We start from the raw sequence: 17,177 nt of genomic DNA, 5'->3' as shown, positions 1-17,177 counted from the left end.
CAAACTGGTTGAAAGACCCGAAACAGAGGGTAGGGATAAATGGAGAGTTTTCACAATGGAGGGAAGTAAGAAGTGGGGTTCCCCAAGGATCTGTACTGGGACACGTGCTTTTTAATTTATTCATAAATGATCTAGAAGTAGGGGTAAGCAGCGACTCAAAATGGGGGAGTGGCCAAATTTGCAGATGATACCAAACACTTTTGGGTAGTGAAATCCAAAACAGATTTTAAGGAGCTTCAAAAGGATCTCTTCAAACTGGGGGAGTGGGCAACAAAATGGCAAATGGGCTTCAATGTTGGCAAGTGTAAAGTTATGCACACTGGGACAAAAACCCCTAACTTCAAGTATACGCTGATGGGATCTGAGCTGTTGGTGACTGACCAGGAGAGGGATTTTGGAGTCATGGTGGACAGCTCGTTGAAAGTGTCGACTGAATGTGCGGCAGCTGTGAAAAAGGCCAATTCCATGCTAGGGATCATTAGGAAGGGGACTGAAAATAAAACTGCTAATATTATAATGCCCTTATACAAAACTATGGTGCAGCTACACCTGGAGTACTGCGTACAATTCTGGTCACTACGTTTTAAAAAGGATATTGTAGAACTGGAAAAGGTGCAGAAGAGGGCAACCAAGGTGATCAGGGGCCTAGAGCACCTTTCTTATGAGACAAGGCTACAACACCTGGGGCTTTATAGTTTAGAAAAAAAGACGACTGCGGGGAGACATGATAGAGGTCTATAAAATCATGCATGGTGTGGAGAAAGTGGATAGAGAGAAAATCTTCTCCCTCTCACAACACTAGAACCAGGGGTCATCCCATGAAATTGATTGCCAGGAAATCTAGGCCCAACAAACGGAAGTACTTTTTGTGGAATTCTCTGCCACAAGATGTGGTGACAGCCAACAACCTGGATGGCTTTAAGAGGGGTTTGGATAACTTCATGGAGGAGAGGTCTATCATTGGCTACTAGTTGGAGGGCTGTGGGCCACCTCCAGCCTCAAAGGCAGGATGCCTCTAAGTTCCAGTTGCAGGTGAATAACAGCAGGAGTGAGGGCATGCCATCAATTCCTGCCTGTGGCTCTCAGCGTCATCTGGTGGGCCACTGTGTGAAACAAAATGCTGTACTAGATAGGCCTTGGGCCTGATTGAGCAGGGCTGTTCTTATGTTCAGTGAAGGAGTTAAGGGCATGATAGCTAGGGGCAAAACTCTGTGGTGCCCCCCTTCCCTTGATGCCCTAAGCACGTGCTTGTTTTGCCTTATGGTTAATCCAGGGCTGGTTTAATGATAGTGGCTGACATACTGTGCAATGTTCCATATGCGTTTTAATGAAATGTGTGTGCAAGAGCGCTTTTGCAAAAATGCAGAAATTGCACAAGCATTTCTCACAAACAGCTCTGCAGGGCTGTGTGATCCTGGTGAACTCTTTAACCAGGATCGCCATCATTGTGTGAATGCAGCCCAAGTAATGCTGCTGGTGAAGGCCTCTGTTTATAGTACCTCACCTCTCGCCACCTAACTTCTCACCTGCTCCTTCAAACTGGCTTTGTGTTTTTCCAGAATTTTGATCATCTTAGCTTCAGCTTGATTGGTTGGGCTGAGATTGCTCAGACCACTTATAGCAGAGAGCAGGATGTCAGTTAGAGGAGAGACACTGAGGCATTTTTCATGGCCCTAGAATAAAAAGAAAGAAATGCTTCAGCAAATTGTGTAGATGCAGATATTGTTTTAGCAGCAAACTCTGCTGCTGGATTTATATTCCACCCACACACAAGGAATTTGGAACAGCAGGAGGTTCACTGGTTTTCTCAATTACAGGTAGTACTGGCTTGGCCTATGCCTCGATTGTTTTAGAGGTAGAACTACATCAGAGGTCTTTAGGCCTCTCTCTATTAATGGTCTCCAGACCAGTGCTTTTGGGTAGTGCATTCTACATCTCCGCCCATGTATTTTTCACTGATTTACCTCCTTGGTTTTTATTTCACCTGAGAGTTTATGTTTCCAGTGACTAGTTTGCACAGAAGTCTCTTGGCATCCTTATCCATGCCCTGCCGTGCCATTCCTAGCAGTGTGGTGAGCACAATGCTGGGACTGGGACCAGCATTAAGAGCTCAAAAGGCTAAGCTGTGTCTGGGGACTGCTGGTTTGCAGGAAAATGAAGTGTGAACCTTGGTTTTTTTGAGCCAAAGTAACTGAATGGAATTGTTTATTCTGTAGTCAAGGCCTACCAGAGGGAAAACTCTTGCCTTCAAGTTGTTTGTGCATTGTGTTATGCTAATATTAATCATGGGAACTAGCTTGAAACATGCTAAAGTGTAATCATATTTAGAAGGGCTTAGGAAATTGCACATAGATATCAGCACATATATATTTTAGGGGCACATATTATTCACACAATTAGCTGCTGAACCTCTTTGCATGCTATCTCTTAATAAAATTTTCTGGGACTGGAAGGCTAAGTTTTGAGAGTGACCACAAACTAAGTTTTGAGAGTGACCAAAGGCTGGTCAAGCTGGGCATAAACAGGGATATTTCCATCTGCATTAATAAACAATGTCAGGCCCGGAACCCACCGTGAAGGCTCCTGATTAGAGAGTCAAGAAGGGAGACTGGGATATTTACATTAGGATGGAGACATAGAAGAATTTGATGTGATTATCTTGATTTGAGATATGTCAATGGGCTTGGAGGAGAGGGTATAAAAGGGACATACCCCTCCCACACAGAAAAGGGAAAACATACTCAGACCCCAGTGAGTAGTAGTATGTGAGCCCTATGTAGGGAGCACATGCTCTTGCCCCTTGGGTTAGTATGTTGAACCTTAGTCTGTAAAGGTAACTTGTGTCTCATAGCCTGCAATACTATCAAGCTCCCTATATTAGGGGACTTCCACTTCTGCATATTTCACCTATGTGCCTGGACAAGCCCACAGCCTCCCAGCACTTCCTCAAGGCCTCCTGAGGACTACAACAATGTGATAGGTAAATATTTATCTACAAGAAATGCTTTCAGACCTCCAGAACCAACTCACCTCTCCCACTCCTTATTCCCTTCTTTCCAATGGAAGAATCCCTTCTTTCTCTGTATCCCAGGAAGCTCTCTCTCTGCTAGCTCTCGGCTAGCCGTCGCCTTCCTCCCTCCCCGCCCATCCCTCCACCTTTCCCTTCCTCTGCTTTTTGGCTCATTTATTAATATGTCAGAATAAGCATCTCTCAGCTTTTCGGCTAACAGGCTGGGCATTGGCGCCCCATTCTTCTCTCCGCTTACGCTATGACCCTTGACTAAGAAGCTAGCTACTAAATGTTTTCATTTGTGCCGAGAACAGAGAGATAAGAACAGATCGTAACTAGGAGAAAGAGTTTGCCAGCCACTTTAAGTTAGATAATGAACTTGGTTTAGAAACTCCTTGCATCTAGTAAAGTGAAAGCAAACTTCGATTGCTAGAATTAATTACAAACTGCTTTGTCTCTGAAACACTGCCCTACACTATGGAAAAACATTTGATTGAAATTGCTGACATGCCTGCGTGCTTGATTGCTTGGATGTAATCAGCTTTAATAAAGCTTTAAAACTACAATTGTGTGTGGTGTGTCTCTCCCCCACCACACTGTTTCCCTCCTGACTATTCCATGACATCAGAAACGGAACCAGGAAGAGCCTCTGCTGGCTAAAGTTGGGAGGGGCTATATGCTCTGTCTCTTTCCTAAAAGGAGGGTGCCATAGCCTGCTCACAACAGCAGCCTTTATAAAAATGTATATCACAGCAAAGTTATCCATTTGCACAATACAATAAACACAACAAACCTTTCCCCACAATATACAAATATTGAGGGAAATGCTTAATATTGACTGTTGGATTGACAAAACATTTTTTTCATACCAAATGAGTTCTCTGCCTCTCTTGCTGTGATGGGCAGATGGCCTGTGATATTTGTGGGTCCATCTCTTTCATCTCCTCCTTCCCCTCCGAGATGGGCTCAGGGGCTTCAGGGACCTTATCTTTTATCTTCCCTGGAAAAGCAGCAAGTGTCCTTGGATTTCTGACTGGAAGTTGTTTCAGCTGTTCTCCTATTGCATTGGCTATGTCAGGGTTGTCCCATGTCATGGGCTGCTCTGCCTTTGGTGTTTGAAAGGAAGAGCACTTATCCCCCCTCTCCATCTTCTTTTTGATCTCACCAATGCCACAACGCATTTGGGAGACCTCAGCTTTGATGACTTTTGAAGTCTCTAAAAGTGCCCCCAGTTTCTCCTGTATGTCCAGAGTATCCCGAACCAAGGTTGAGATGATAGCTTGACTGGGGGAGAGGGTAGCAGGCTTCAACTCAGACTTCGCTAGTGCCAACATGTCCTCAGATTTCTCTAGCACTAATGAGGGATGTATGTCTTTCTGATGGACTTCCTGGACTTTGACAATAGTCTGAGAAGTGGGAGGTCCCTCAAGATGATAAAAATACAGATTCTTCTCCCTCTCAGAAGACATTTGTTCCACAGCAGTAGACTCAGGACTTTCAGCATTTGGGAATGAAGTCATGATGGAACAGAGTCTGTGACAATCTTCATTCAGATGTACTGATATTCCTGCATATGTGCACGCGCACGCACACAAACACACACACAAACACACACAAAACACTTTTTTAAGCATTAAATAGTATATTGCAAATGGTCAACATATTTCACTTACATTGTCTCATTAATAAAATAATATAACAAATCTATATTATTAATCATTTATATTTCTTAAAATTATGAGACTGTAGGAGAAGGGTGAAAAAAGGAATGTCATAGTGGATTCTTTAAAAGCACTTAGAGAATTAAAAGAAAATTGTCAGGTAATGGATTGTGGGCTTGTATTGTAGTTTTTATTGCTACTCTTTCTTTTACTTTTATTGTATCAGTAGCTTTTAAAAATATTGGTATTAGATATTGTGAGTTGCCTCCTTGTATTGAAAGGTGAAGTAAAATATTTAATAATATGTAATATAATAAAATAATAAAATAAATGAAGTTAGCAACACGCACTTGATAGAAAGGAACAAGCTCACCAGGTTCTAATGAACTGAGAAAGCTTCTGGAAGGGAATCCAGTTGCAAACTGAAAATTGTGTTACAGGTTTATGATCTACTTGTGCATGTGTTACAGGGAGTTCACAACTGAAGTGTGATTAACATCCTCATTTCATTTTTGATTTTCACTTGGAGACATGTTGGTTCCAAGCCCTCATCTCACTGACTGACATCCCAAATATTTATTTATTTATTTATTACATTTCTATAAAGGAAAGGAAATCTTGTGCCATTGAGTCAAGTGTCGACTCCTGGTGACCACAGAGCCATGTGGTTTTCTTGGTAGAATACAGGAGTGGTTTACCATTGCCTTCTCCCACTCAGTATGAGATGATGCCTTTCAGCACCTTCCTATGTCGCTGCTGCCCGATATAGGAGTTTTCCATATTCTGGGAAACACACCAGTGGGGATTTGAATCAACAGCCTCCTGCTCTCTTGGCAGGTTGCTTTCCAGATACACCATTAGGTGGCCATATACCACCCCATAAAAAGGCTCTGGACGGTGCACAGCAAGTAAAATATAAGAACAAACACCATTTAAAACAAACAGTTTAAAACAATATAAAAACAAATTTAAAACTGTTCAGAGAGATTTAAAACCAATTAAGAATACTTAAAAACAATTTTAAAACCTTGGAAGCCCAGGCCAAACAAGTAAATCTTTAGGGCTCTCTTGAAGGCCAACTACGAGCCCAGACTATGGATATCTGCTAGGAGTGCATTCCACAGGTCAGGAGCAGCTACAGAGAAGGCCCAGTACCGAGTTGCCACCAGATGTGCTGGTGGTAATTGGAGATGGACCTCTCTGAATGATCTCAATGTGTGATGGGGATCATACAGAAGAAGGCGCTCTTTAAGATAACCCAGACTTAAGCCGTTTAGGGATTTAAAGGTGATAACCTGCACTTTGTACTTTCCTCAGAAACATATTGGCAGCCAATGCAACTTTTTGAGAACAGGCATTACCTTAAGTGCAATGTTGGGATGTAATGGGCTTTTGAGCCACTCCCCCAGTCCCTCTACATGAACAGTGTTGTGCAAGTGATAGGAATGTTCCCACTCTGTCTGCACTCTAGAAGATAGGAAACACCGTGGCTGACGTTCAGTGTTTCTTCTCTTCCAAAGTGCTTATGGAGTGTGAGCAGAATGGGGATGCTTCTACTGCATACACAACAATCTGCATGTGGCGGGATGGGAGGACCACTCCAGTAGGTAGGTAGGTAGATAACATACTGAAGTCCAGGACCCCCAGGGTAGCGCTCACTGAAGTGCTACCTGTTCCATGCACAGGGACAGTGAGACAGGCGGAGCTGAGGGGTCTCATTGCGTGGATGAGGTGGTGGTACCAGGAGGAGGGGTTTAGATTTGTTAAGCACTGGGATACATTTTGGGGAAAGCGAAGCATGTACAAAAAGGATGGATTCCACTTTAACCAGACCGCGGGCACTTACAATCAAGAAGGTCGCAGAGCAGCTTTTAAAATGACGCTTGGGGGATTGCAACAGGAACTGGGTGGTCTCTGGTTCAGCCAACAAAATCCCCTAAGGTGTGAAGGTGCACATGTTTTAGATAAACCAGAAGGGGACAGAGTAGAGCCAGGAGTTGAGCAGAAGAAAACACATGACAGCTTGCCAAAGAGGTCAAAGGCAAGTAAGGGGGATAGTACACGCCAACACCAGGTGAGGGGCATGATGTATAGGGGTCTATATACCAATGCCAGAAGCCTCTGAGCAACGATGGGTGAGCTGGAGTGCTTGATTACTAATAAAAACATAGATATAGTGGGTGTAACGGAAACCTGGTGGAACGGTGAGAACCAGTGGGACATGGTTATTCCTGGATATAAACTCTATAGAAGGGACAGGGAGCGGAGGATTGGGGGAGGAGTGGCACTGTATGTCAAAGAAGGGATAGATTCCAATAAGCTAGAAAACCTAGGTGAACCGGAGTCCTCCACAGAATCATTATGAGTAACATTAAGAGGACTGAAAGGAAATGTGTTACTAGGGATGTGTTATCACCCTCCAGATCAAAATGCTGAGAGTAACCTGGAGTTGGAGAAGCGGATAAGAGAGGAGTCAAAGAGAAACAGAGCAGTAATAATGGGTGACTTCAACTACCCACACATAGACTGGGTAAATTCACATTCAGGTAATGAAAGAGAGGCCAGATTTCTAGACATGCTACATAACTGTGCCTTAGAACAGTTAGTCGCGGAACCAACCTGAGAGATGGCAACCTTGGACTTAATCCGGAGTGGTGCTCATCAGGACCTGGTGTGAGATGTCAGAGTTGCAGAACCATTGGGTAGCAGTGACCATAGTGGGATCCAGTTCAACATATATGCAAGTGGAGAATTGTCAAGGAAGTCCAACACAGATGTGTTGGACTTCAGAAGATGAAACCTCTCAAAAATGAAGGGACTGGTAAAAAGAAAGTTGAAAGGGCAAGTCAGGAAGGTCAAACCACTCCAGAAAACATGGAACTTATTTAAAACCTCAATACTAGAAGCACAGTTGGAATGTATACCAAGAAGGAGGAAAGGAACCACTAAGTTCAGGAGAACGCCAGTGTGGCTAACAAGTAGAATCAGGAAGCTATAAAAGGGAAGAAGACTTCCTTCAGATAATGGAAGTCCTGCCCAAATGAAGAGAACAGAAAGGAACATACATTCTGGCAAAAGAAATGCAAAGAGATAATAAGGGATTTAAAAAGAGAGTTTGAGGAGCATATAGCTAGAAGTGTCAAGGGGAATAACAAAAACTTCTTTAAATATATCAGAAGTAGAAAACGTGCCAGGGAGGCGGTTGGCTCATTAGATGAGGGCCGCCGCGTGCAGTGGTGGTGGGTGCGCACGCGCACCGGAACGGGCGCATGCGTGTTACTGACTTCGGCTGTGGAAGGCTAACAACGGGGGTAGGGGTGGCAGGGAGAAACGCTGCCGCCCCAGAAACTTTAATGAAAACCACAGCGCCAGAGGGGGAAGAGCGGTGGGGGGGGGGTAAGTACTACCCCTGCCCTTAAAGGTACAACCCCCCGTGCCAAACCGGACCGGTTCGGAGGCCATGCACATCCCTAAAATTCACCATTAATAGCCATATTATTAAGACATCACATTTAACTCACTTATCACAAGAATCAAAGTAGGATCAAATGAATACAATCCTAGCTAATAAGCTTCAGCTCAGTATTCACAAGCCCTGATTCTCTGTACATAGTGCCAAACTAAATATGTGTACAGTGACATATTATATTAAATTCATTTATTTAATTATTTATTTTTTGCCTGTAGCCCCTGGTGGCACAGTGGTAAAACTGCCGCCCTGTAACCAGAAGGTTACAAGTTCGATCCTGACCAGGGGCTCAAGGTTGACTCAGCCTTCCATCCTTCCGAGGTCGGTAAAATGAGTACCCAGAATGTTGGGGGCAATATGCTAAAATCATTGTAAACCGCTTAGAGAGCTCCGGCTATAGAGCGGTATATAAATGTAAGTGCTATTGCTATTGCTAAGTGCTTTGGAGGGCTTCCTAAAGGCCCTGGGGGGGGTGTCTGCAAAGGTTCCCTTCCCTCCATTGGCCTCTAGGGCCTCACAGGGACCATTTGAGCATGTGCGGGGGGCATTTTATATATATATATATATATATATATATATATATATATATATATATATATATATGGCCACTGGGGGAAAAAGGCCACATGCATGCTCAAATGGCCTTTGCAAGGCCTGGCATAGGACCTCACAGAGGCCCTTTGAGCATGCATGGTGGCCATTTTGTTTTCAGCTGCCATTTTTTTAAATTTTAAAAAATTGCGCCCCCTTCAAGTGGCGCCAATTTTTTGGAGTTCTTTGAGAGTGTCAACAGGCATGTGGATAAAGGTGATCTGGTTGACATAGTTTACTTGGACTTTCAAAAAGCTTTCAACAAAGTGCCCCACCAAAGGCTCTTGACTAAACTTAGCAGTCATGGGATAAAGGGGACAGGTCAATAATTAGTTGCATGACAGGAAACAGAGGGTAGGAATAAATGGACAGTTTTCACAATGAAGGGAAGTAAGAAGTGGGGTCCCCCAGGGATCTGTACGGGGACGACTGCTTTTTAATTTATTCATAAATGATCTAGAAGTTGGAGTAAGCAGCAAGGTGGCCAAATTTGCAGATGACACCAAACTATTGAGGGTAGTAAAATCCACAGAAGATTGTGAGGGGCTCCAAGAGTATCTCTCCAAACTGGGGGACAAAATGACAAATGCAGTTCAATGTAAGCAAGTGTAAAGTGATGCATATTGGGGCAACCCCCACCGCCCCGACCAACTTCACATATTCATTGATGGAAGCTGAGCTTTTGGTGACTGACCAGGAGAGAGATCTTGGGGTTGCAGTGGACAGCTCATTGAAAGTGTTGACTCAGTGTGTGGCAGCTGTGAAAAAGGCAAATTCCATGCTAGGAATCATTAGAAAGGGGATTGCTAATTTTATAATGCCCTTATACAAATCTATGGTGCAGTCACATCTCGAGTACTGCATACAGCTTTGTCACTGTATCTTAAGAAAGATATTGTAGAACTGGAAAAGGTGCAGAAGAGGGCAATCAAGATAATCAGGGGCCTGGAGCACCTTCCTTATGAGGCGAGGCTACAGCATCTGGGGCTCTTTACGCTGGAAAAGAGACAACTAAGGGGAGACATGATCAAGGAGTAAAGAGGGTGGACAGAAATAAATTTCCCTCTCTCTCACACACAACAGTAGAACCAGGGGTCATCCCATGAAACTGAAGGTCAGGAAATTTATGACCGACAAGAGGAAGTACTTTTTCACCTAGCACATAATTAATCTATGGAATTCTTTGCCATAGGTGATGGCCACCAGCTTGGATTGGTTTGAAAAGGGGCTTAGACAAATTCATGGAGGACAGGTCTATCAATGGCTACTAGACTGGTGGCTGTGGGCCACCTCTGGCCTCGAGGCACGATCCTTCTCAATACCAGTTGCAGGGGAGCAACAGCAGGAGAGAGGGCATGCACATACGTCTTGCCTGTCAGCTCCCTAGAGGCAACTTGTGGGCCATTGTGTGAAACAGGATGCTGGACTAGATAGGCCCTGGGCCTGATCCAGCAGGGCTGTATCAGGGCTGCATTATATTCTTGAGTAAGCCCAGTTGCATCCCTGCAGACCCTCTTTACAAGTATGTTTTGACAGTCAGAATGCCATTCACTCCTTCCACTTACAGCAAGCTCTGCTGTTTGACCCAGTATCTAATTATATCACTAATATTATTGGGTGACATCCAAACAATGGCAGCTTCCTGACAAGGATGCTGGGGGTGGGGACTTGATGCATGGAGCAATGAGAAGTCTTTGGTCCCTGCCTGTTGTGGGGTTTTGCAGTCTTTTTCTCAGGTGTAGATGTCACTGCGCAGGTTTCAAGGGTTCTTAGGCCTCTCTGGGTATATACCACCTGTGTTCCAGGTATCTTGGCACCTGCCTTGACTTGCTCCATTGCAGGAGGAATGGAGTCCGGCCTGCCCATAACGACAGGTGATCTGTTCTCTGGCAGGGATAAAGGTGTGAGTTTATAGCAGATTTTAAAGGCTGAAGCTCTCCTCCTTGAGTGCTTCAGAGGATGCGGCCGAAGAGGGATATTTTTCTTTAAGCCTGGCCCCAACACCAAATTTGACTTGCACACCTTCCCAGGCAGTAATATCTTGCTTTGAATGGTTGGCCCCAGTGTTCCCTCTAACAGGGATTCCCAGATGTTGTTGACTACAACTCCCAGAATCCCCAACTGCAATGGCTTTGCTTGGGGATTATGGGCGTTGTAGTCAACAACACCTGGGAATCCCTGTTAGAGGGAACACTGGTTGGCCCAAATGGTTCAGGAGCACAGTCCTTGAATGCCCTCCACTAATAATTCGGGCTGACTGGACTCTAGTATTAGGAGCAGCACAGCTCCTGGATTGCAGCTGCTCATAAATTTTATCCATACTTAGGGATCTGTCAGGACTCTGCATGTGGTATGAATGATGTCTGGCTGCAGTGCAATCCTTTCTGCCCTGCTGCTCTGCGTACTTCAGGGTGCAATGCAACATTGGTGTTCCTCAGCTGTGTCTGGACAAGGGGTGGTCCCGGCAGGCAAGATGAGCAACCATTGGGAATAATGGGGATTTCAGCAGCCCCATAACTCCACTTGGGGGGCACCAGGGTGGCCCAGAGCGAGAGGTGGTGTAGTGCACATAGGGTGCCAACCACCCACAAACCCACAAGCCCATCGGCCAATGACAAACATTGAAACCACTCTCATTTGCTACCAGAGAATCTACTCTCAGAACACCTCAGAAACAACAAAACCCAGTGCCCCATAGCCTTGTGGGTTTGGTGATGGTTGGCACCCTATGTGCACTGCACTACACCACCACTTGCTCTGGGCCACCCTGGTCCCCCCCCTCTCCAAGAGGAGTTATGGGGCTGCTGAAATCCCCATTATTCCCTATGGGGGGAAAGCTTAAAGATGCACAACATTCAGAAATTCTTTAAAAATCCCCCCTTTCACCAATTTATTTGAAATTTGGATGGTAGCAGGCGCCCATTGGGGCACTACTACCTGACCCACTCTTTGGACCTGATGTCTCAATTGGGGGGCAAGGCATAGATGTCTGCTCTGAAAGCAGGCATTGCTCGGGCATTGACAGCATGTCAGAGTTGCGAGGCAGGCGTAGTTTAGGTGCAACTGCCTGTGGTGGGCAAGCTGGGGAGCAGATGGGTAAGTGCTTAAGTTTTATAGAGGAAAAAAGTAGCGAATTGGAATGGTCATCCTTCTTTAAAGAGAGTGGCCTGATTTTTAGTTAAATGGGGTAATAGTTATTTTTATGATTCTTGAAGGGTTTAGAGTATGTAAGGGCCTGGGGGTAGGTTTTTACTGTTGGAGATGAACTTCCAGTGCATTGACCTTTTGCAGCAACTGTCCTAATGACCACTAGGGGCATTGGAAGTAGATACAGTCAGTCAGGGTCTCCCTATCTGTCCCTAATCTATGACCCCTGAACTGACTCTGCAGCACTTCCTGTGCTGAGTCACAATCCTTCCTTTCCTCCTAGAGAGCAGATGGAAACATCTCTCTCTCTCTCCTTACCTATCCACTATGTAGTCCTTTAGATTAGATATAGGTCTTTCCTGTCTAAGTGTATTTAACCAATAAATGTTTAGTGTTTAGTCACACAAGGATCTCCATGTGTTTTCTCTAAATAGCTGCAATATCCAAACCATCCTCTGCTACCTACTCTGTAATTGGAGTGTGTGCTCATTCCTTAGTGCTCTGCTGTTTTACCTATTGTGGGTAAAAATCAATAACCCCTAACACTTACTTGCTCCCCTCTCTTGCCCTGAGGAACTATACTCACTTCTCCTGGCTGTGGAATTGGTTCCACTTCTGTCTGGGAAGGGGCAATGGCTATGCAGTTTCATTGGCTTTTAAGCTCAGCTTCTTGTGGCACATCAGATGCCTCTAGTGTTCATCTCTTGTTGCAAGTGTTCAATGAAGTTGGGAAAAAAATCAACAACCTCTAACAGGGTTATGGGCCCAGCAGGAGCAACAGGCTTCTAGGCACAAGCAGAGTTTATTTTATTTTATTTTTCATTTTTGAAAGTGCAGCTGAGTTAGTTAGAAACTGCAGCATGGATCCTGTGACTACAGCCTACTCAGGAATGGCTCCTTCTTTTCCCAAACTGGATGGCAATAACTACGAAACCTGGGCCCTCAAAATGAAAGCGATCTTCATGACAAAAGGAATCTTTGAAGTGCTCACGGAGGGATGGCCAGCCCAAGATGAAGCTGCTCAAGCCTCGAGGGACAAGAAAAACCAACATGTGTGTGGCCTTTTAATTTTGAGTATAATCGATGATTTATTGATCTATGTGCGGGATACTGATTTAGCCTCAGAAGCGTGGAATAGACTGAAAAAGCAATGTGGCCAAGTCTCTGCAAACGCAGCTCTTCTCCTGTATAAAAGGCTATGCAAAAGCAAACTGCAGGAAGGGGGAGACTTTGAAGCCCACATAGCGAGTATCTTAGAGACTAACAGGCTTTTGAAGAATAACAAATGTGAATTGAATGAAATTATTCTAATTGGGGCAATCCTACAATCCCTGCCTAAAAGTTTTGAACCCCTAATTGTCGCTCTTGAACGGTCTCATTGTGAACTGAAGGTTGATCATGTTGTGTCGAGTTTGAGACATTTTAATATAAAGCTGCAGCAGGAGAGATTTGAAAGTGATGGCACTCTGGCACATTTCAGCAGACAAAGTAATTTCAACATTAGCAAGCAAAGTAGCCTCAGTGACTCATCAGCATATCCAAAGAGCGGGGAAACTCAGAGGGCACAGACCTGGTCACCATGGCAATGAAGTAAACACAGGGATGAGTCATGGCGACAAACAAAGAAGGGAGGAGAAGCACAGACAAGGTGGCTTATCTGAAAGGGCCAGTAGTAATGCCAAGAGCTACAGCATTACCTTAGGAGAGCGAACACAGGGTCACACTTTCATCCTGGACTCAGGTGCATCCCAGAATATAATCTGTGATCGCAATCTATTTATCAAACTTGATAAAAGCCACAGATCTGTTGTGACCTTAGCAGATTCAAGGAAGCTAAGCATGGCTGCCAAGGGGACAGCAAAGATACTTTGTGGCTCTGCTACTGAAGCTTATGAGGTTAAGATAAATGATGCACTTTTCGTGCCAGAGATGCAAGTCAACTTGATTTCAATTGGGCATGGACTCAAGAAGGGGTGTAAAGCAATTTTTGAAAATGAAGCATGCTACATCTCTAAAGGTGATGAGTTAATCATGACTGCCCACATGCGGGATGATGGACTTTTTGAAGCAGACTGTGCTACTGCACAAGCAAACGTGGCAAGTAGTTGCCAACACAAAAATTGTGATTTCTCATGGCACAGAAAATTGGGCCACCGAAGCCTAAACTTTGAAACTGATTCCCAAATGAGGGAACTAACCGAGAAATCAGTGCCAGATTCAGAAGGGGCTGCACAACCCGAACCTGAACTGAGGCGCTCACAGAGGCATAACAAAGGGGTTCCACCTAACAGACTCTCATTCATGGCTAAAGGGGGAGAAATGCAAGAACCCACTACATGGCAAGATAGAGAAAGGTTGCCAGCTGATGAAGCTGAGAAGTGGAGAAAGGCAGCAATGGAAGAAATTGATTCCTTGCACAAAAATGAGACTTGGAGACTTGTGGAACTACCCGCTGGAAGAAAGACTGTGGGATGCAAATGGGTCTTCAAAGTCAAGCAGGGTGCAGAAGGGGATGTACAGCGCTACAAAGCCAGACTAGTAGCCAAAGGATACTCCCAAGTCTATGGTCAGGACTATGATGAGACTTTTGCACCAGTTGTGAAACACACGTCAATTAGAACATTGCTCAGCGTGGCAGCAGCCAAAGGGATGCAAGTTGAACACTTGGATATAAAGACTGCCTTCCTACATGGGGAAATCGAGGAAGACATCTACATGCAACAACCACCAGGCTTTGAGGAACTGAAAAGAAGGGGCTAGTGTGCAAACTGCAAAAGAGCATCTATTGCTTAAAGCAGGCAGCCAGAGCATGGAATGAAAAACTGAATCAATTACTACTTAAGGAGGGGTTCACGCAAGGAAAAGCTGACCCCTGCCTATATTCTAGACTCAGAGACAATAGATGGACTTACATTCTGACTTACGTTGATGATTTGATTCTTGCACATGAGGAAATGCAAGATAGTCATGAAACTGTACAACATTTGAGCAACGAAATAGAGGTGAAGGAACTCGGAAGCATCTCATATTACCTTGGCATCCAAACAGAAAGAGAAGAGAACGGAACATTCCTCCTCAACCAAAACCAGAAGATAAAAGATCTTCTAGAATGGCTGGGACTGACAGATGCCAATGAAGTCAGCACACCAATGAATGCTGATTTCTGGAAGCAAGATGAGGACAGCCAGCCTTTACCAGCCAACAATCAATATAGAAAGGCAATTGGAAAACTTTCTTACATAGCCACAGTGACAAGGCCAGACATTGCCTCGGCAGTGGGAATCCTGAGCAGAAAAGTGAGTGTGCCACCGAACAAGCACTGGATAGCGGTCAAAAGACTGGGAAGGTACCTGAAAGGTACTGCACATTATGTATTGGAGATCACAGCAAACAGCAATCCCAAACTCGTGGGATATGTGGATGCAGACTGGGGCGAGGACAGAACAGACCGCAAGTCCACAAGTGGACACCTGTTCCTGTATGGAGGTGGAGCCATAACTTGGAGTAGCCGCAAGCAGTCACTTGTCACAAGGATCTCTATGTGTTTTCTCTAAATAGCTGCAATATCCAAACCATCCTCTGCTACCTACTCTGTAACTGGAGTGTGTGCTCATTCCTTAGTGCTCTGCTGTTTTACCTATTGTGGGTAAAAATCAACAACCCCTAACACTTACTTGCTCCCCTCTCTTGCCCTTGCCCTGAGGAACTATACTCACTTCTCCTGGCTGTGGAATTGGTTCCACTTCTGTCTGGGAAGGGGCAATGGCTATGCAGTTTCATTGGCTTTTAAGCTCAGCTTCTTGTGGCACATCAGATGCCTCTAGTGTTCATCTCTTGTTGCAAGTGTTCAATGAAGTTGTTCTGGGCCATTGCCCATGCCCTTTAACCCATATTTATTGTTCAGTTCCTGATTTTCTCCATGCAGAGTGTGTATTCAGCATGTTGCATTTCAAACTAAAGCAATTTAAATTTCATACTAAAGCTGTGTGTGTGTGTGTGTGTGTGTGTGTGTGTGTGTGTGATCTTCTTCTTTGAAAGCACTCTATGACACCCTAAAATATGTCCCTGAGGACTGCATGACCCTCAGGAACATATTTTCAGGCTGCACAGAGTACTTCAGAGGGAAAGGAGGATCGGCAATAATTTCCCCTCCCCATTTGAGTGCCTGTGATGGTTTAGTCTGGAACACAGCATGCTGCACACACACTTCCTTTGCTGCATGTGCATTTTGTTAGTCTGGATGTTGACCATTATGATTTAAAAGTATTTATATACTACTTTTCAACAAAAAAGTTCCCAAAGTGATTTAGATAGCAAAAGTTACCAGGAAATGGTTGTCCACCCCAAAAGGGCCCACAATCTAAACATATACAAAGATACCAGCAAGAGCCATTGGAAAGCTGCTATGCTATGCTGAATAGGAACAGTTGCTCTCCCCTGCTGAATATAAGAGAGCTACAACTTAAAAATATCTCTTAGCCCAGTTAGCAGGATTTTAAATCACACCTCTCAAGTGACCTCACCACATCGAACATTATCTTTACTTACTCTTCCTAGTAAGATAAGTCTGGGGTCACAGTCTTGAATGAAGTGCAAAAATGGAGATATCAGAACACCCACAACAGCAGCAAGGAAGCTTTTTGATGAGGGTGCGCTAACTGACCTTCAGTTCCTTGCTAGAAACTGTCTCCTAACCTGGAAAGGTTAGTACAGTGAGATGAGAACCTCAGCATCTGCCAAGTTCTGGAATTATAAACAATGTACTGGCAACCATGGCGATACCTTCCTCGAGAGAGGCATCAGAAAGAGTGGCAGTTGAAATCCAGTTATAACTGAAAGATTGTGATTGAAGCAGGATTGTGATTGAAGCCTCTCACAAATTACTGCTTGTTTTCTTTGTCCAAGCTCCATATATTTTTAAGCCGATGAACATGGGGTGGGGTCAGAAAAAGTGGTGCTGTGCTGTGTGTGGGCTAAGCAGCACGGCAACCATAGCACGTGTGTGTGTATACACAAACACCTTTGATTTAAGATTGAAGTTAAGGTGCTTATGATTTTCACACGTTCTAGAAAGCATGGAAATTGCAAGTTAAAATGGTTACCTTAACTTCTTCATCATGTAAGCAGTAATAGAGATATTATACTGGCTTTACAAATTAGGCTCCTTGCACCCATACTGTCCCTGATCTTTCAGGCTGATGTGTCTATACATAAACTCAACAACTGTAGCTTCTCCAATCACGCTGTAAAGATGTACTTGATGGATGTCTATAAAACATAATGGGGCTATTCCCACAAT

At 44.4% G+C, this 17,177-nt stretch overlaps 1 protein-coding gene across 7 annotated transcripts in view; it reads right to left on the bottom strand.

Annotated features, from left to right (window-relative positions):
* LOC128349128 (maestro heat-like repeat-containing protein family member 6) overlaps nt 1-16,654 on the bottom strand; it is a 40,121-nt gene extending 23,467 nt beyond the window's left edge. For 5 of the 7 annotated variants that reach the window (XR_008318569.1, XM_053305089.1, XM_053305092.1 and 2 more), the window contains exons 1-3: nt 16,427-16,598; nt 3,880-4,577; nt 1,527-1,673 (exon numbers count right to left, since the gene is read on the bottom strand). Coding sequence is in view for 6 of the 7 variants with exons in the window: in XM_053305089.1 (XP_053161064.1) it covers nt 1,527-1,673; nt 3,880-4,530 (798 nt within the window). In the remaining variant the exon portion in view is untranslated. Of the gene's footprint in view, nt 1-1,526; nt 1,674-3,879; nt 4,578-16,426 lie in introns of all 7 variants that reach the window. The other 2 variants (XM_053305090.1, XM_053305093.1) reach the window with 2 other exon arrangements.
* Nucleotides 16,655-17,177: the final 523 nt, after the last annotated feature.

The sequence above is a fragment of the Hemicordylus capensis genome, chromosome 3 (genome assembly GCF_027244095.1).
Source record: "Hemicordylus capensis ecotype Gifberg chromosome 3, rHemCap1.1.pri, whole genome shotgun sequence".
NCBI classification, from domain to species: Eukaryota; Metazoa; Chordata; class Lepidosauria; order Squamata; family Cordylidae; genus Hemicordylus; species Hemicordylus capensis.
This window is presented reverse-complemented; position numbering and strand designations above follow the sequence as displayed.